Genomic DNA, 2,717 nt, shown 5'->3' on the forward strand with positions numbered 1-2,717 from the left:
GATGGGAAAATCCTAGTCGCAAGCCGGAGGATGCTAGGAACATTCTTAACGAGAAGCGTCGCAGTCAGGGGTATGATGCCCGTCAGTTCTTAGATCGCAAGGCAGCTCAGCGAGAAGGGCAAGGCGACTCGGCGCAGTCCAAACCTCTAAAACTGGGCAATGGAAGCTTGAAGTTTATGACCCCATTCAGTCGAGAGATCATTGACACCCCTACCCAAGGGAAAGTCAAAACACCGTTGATCGAGCAATTTGCGGGCCTAACCGACCCATAAGATCATATGGCCACATACAAGGCCCAGATGAGTGTACAGACCAGTTGCGAAGCCACATGGTGTCGATTCTTCCCCACCACTCTGAAGGGGCTCGCGCTGAACTGGTTCCAAGAGCTGCCAGCCGGAATCATCACCGATTTCGCGGTACTCGAGGATATGTTTACCCATCAATTTGTGGCCAGAAAGTGGCAAAAGAAGACGAGTCTACATCTCATGGGAGTCAAACAGGAGAAAAACGAAAGTCTAGCCGACTACATAAAAAGGTTCAATGAAGAATCCTTGAAAGTATCCGACCTCCAGGATGTTGTTGCGTTTGCTGCTCTCATGTCCGGATTGCAGCCTGGCCGGCTTAGATGGACATTGGCAGAAAGTGAAGTCAAAACTTTTTTCGAGGCCATGGCTAAGGCCCAGAGATTCATCTAAGCGGCAGATATCTGCCGTCATTCGAAAGAGGGTAGTAAGAAGAGAAAGGAAGAAGGCAGCAACAGAGATCAGCCCAAACAGCAAAAAACGGGCGGTAGGTCGGATAGATTTACAGATCATGGAAACGACCCTCGTTTTAACAAAAATCGGAGAGAGATCTACCTGTACATCAAACATAAATCCATGCTACCCAATCCCCCACCCATCAGGACTTCAGCCTACCGAAGAGACAAAAGCCAGTGGTGTGAGTACCACCGAGAATGTGGTCATACCACAAAAGATTGTAGAGAGCTGAAGAAAGGATTGGAATATTGGATAACCTGGCTGACCAGGGCAAGCTGAACCGCTATCTCAAGCACACAAGCGAGGAGAAAGGGAAATACAAGGTCGGTCAGTCCAATAGTGGGGATACGGAGGGTTTCATTGGAGTCATCGCAGGTGGCTTTGCCTCAGGAGGCCTTACCGGTCGAGCTAGGAAAGCCCACCTCCAAAACCTCAAGCACCAAGTGCTAGAGGTCAAGCCAAGCCGGTCGGACTGCCCCATAATGACATTCGGGGAGTCCAGTCGGCCAGTCAGTGTACCCCATGATGACCCCCTGGTCATCGAGCTCAAAGTAGCCAATTCTCGGGTAAGGCGTGTCCTGGTTGATAGTGGGTCATCCGCTGATATCATAACTCTAGAATGCTTGAAGAAGCTGAAGTACAGCGAGAAGGATGTCACACCACTCGACCAGCCACTCATAAGCTTCGGGGGTAACTCTGTGCAGCCTGTCAGATCGATAAAGCTCCCCACTCGGATGGGTGAGAAAGGCAAGGGCAGAAGCCTCCCTATCGACTTCCTAGTGGTCGACATCCCCCTATCATACAACATAATAATGGGACGACCCACTCTAAACAAAACAAAAGCTACTATCTCCACGTACCAACTTCTCATGCAGTTCGAAACAGATGAGGGGAAGGTCAGAAAAATTCAAGGGGATCAGCAGGCCGGGCGAGAATGCTATGTTAACAGCTTGAAGAGCAGAACTGAAGTCGACGTCCAAGAGGACTCGAAGAAGAGGAAAAGAGAAGGTTCACCAAAAAACCTGGGGGTATACATCACAGAGAACCCCAAGCTATATGAACGACCTCAGCCAGCTGAGGAAGATGAAGAAGTAGAGATCGGGGCAGAGCCCGGTCAGACTGTGAGGGTGGGCAAGGCCCTAAACCCAGAAACAAGAGCACAGGTAGTGGAGGTGCTCCGGGAATACCAAGACGTGTTCGCCTACGAGGCTTCAGAGATGCCCGGTCTTGACCCCAAAATCATGTGCCATGAACTAAACATCAAGGAGGGGTACAAACCAGTCAAGCAAAAACTAAGGCATCAAGGCCCAGAAAGATGCAAGGCTGCGGCGGTCGAGGTCAAGAAGCTGCTCGAAGCAGGATTCATCGAGGAATGCCAGTATTCGGAATGATTAGCCAACGTAGTACTTGTGAAGAAGCCGAGCGGGGCTTAGCGCATGTGTGTAGATTTCACAGACCTGAACAAGGCCTGTCCAAAAGATAACCACCCACTGCCCAAAATCGATAGGCTGGTCGATTCCACAGCTGGTCATGCCCTCTTAAGCTTTCACTACCCCCCAAGGGGTCTATTGCTACCGAATGATGCCATTCGGACTAAAAAATGCTGGAGCCACTTAACAGCGGACAGTTAACAAAATTTTCAGTGATCAGGTGGGAACATAGAAGTATACGTTGATGATATGATAGTCAAAAGCAAGGCCCATTCTGATCACCCAGCCGACCTGAGAGAGACGCTGAGCACACTGAGGAAGTACCGCATGATGCTCAACCCTAAGAAGTGCGTCTTTGGGGTAAAAGGGGGTAAGTGCCTCGGATTTTTTGTCGATGAAAGGGGCATCGAAGCCAACCCCGACAAAATAAAAGCAGTGCTCGAAATGAAATCCCCTCGGAATGTCAGAGAGGTGCAGCATCTAACAGGATGTCTAGCTGCCCTCGGACGATTCCTATCTTGGTCGGCTG

The 2,717-nt window shown here is 50.1% G+C and overlaps 1 protein-coding gene across 1 annotated transcript; it reads left to right on the top strand.

Annotated features, from left to right (window-relative positions):
• Nucleotides 1-278: 278 nt before the first annotated feature.
• LOC125492726 (uncharacterized) lies at nucleotides 279-695 on the top strand. The gene has a single exon (XM_048635440.1). It carries the CDS (start codon nucleotides 279-281, stop codon nucleotides 693-695), a length of 417 nt encoding a protein of 138 aa, XP_048491397.1.
• The last annotated feature ends 2,022 nt before the right edge of the window (nucleotides 696-2,717 follow it).

This window comes from Beta vulgaris, chromosome 8 (assembly GCF_026745355.1).
Source record: "Beta vulgaris subsp. vulgaris cultivar EL10 chromosome 8, EL10.2, whole genome shotgun sequence".
NCBI classification, from domain to species: Eukaryota; Viridiplantae; Streptophyta; class Magnoliopsida; order Caryophyllales; family Amaranthaceae; genus Beta; species Beta vulgaris.

Coding starts and splice junctions, on each gene's coding strand:
- LOC125492726 (XM_048635440.1), top strand. CDS start 279: ATGGCCACATACAAGGCCCAGATGAGTGTACAGACCAGTTGCGAAGCC.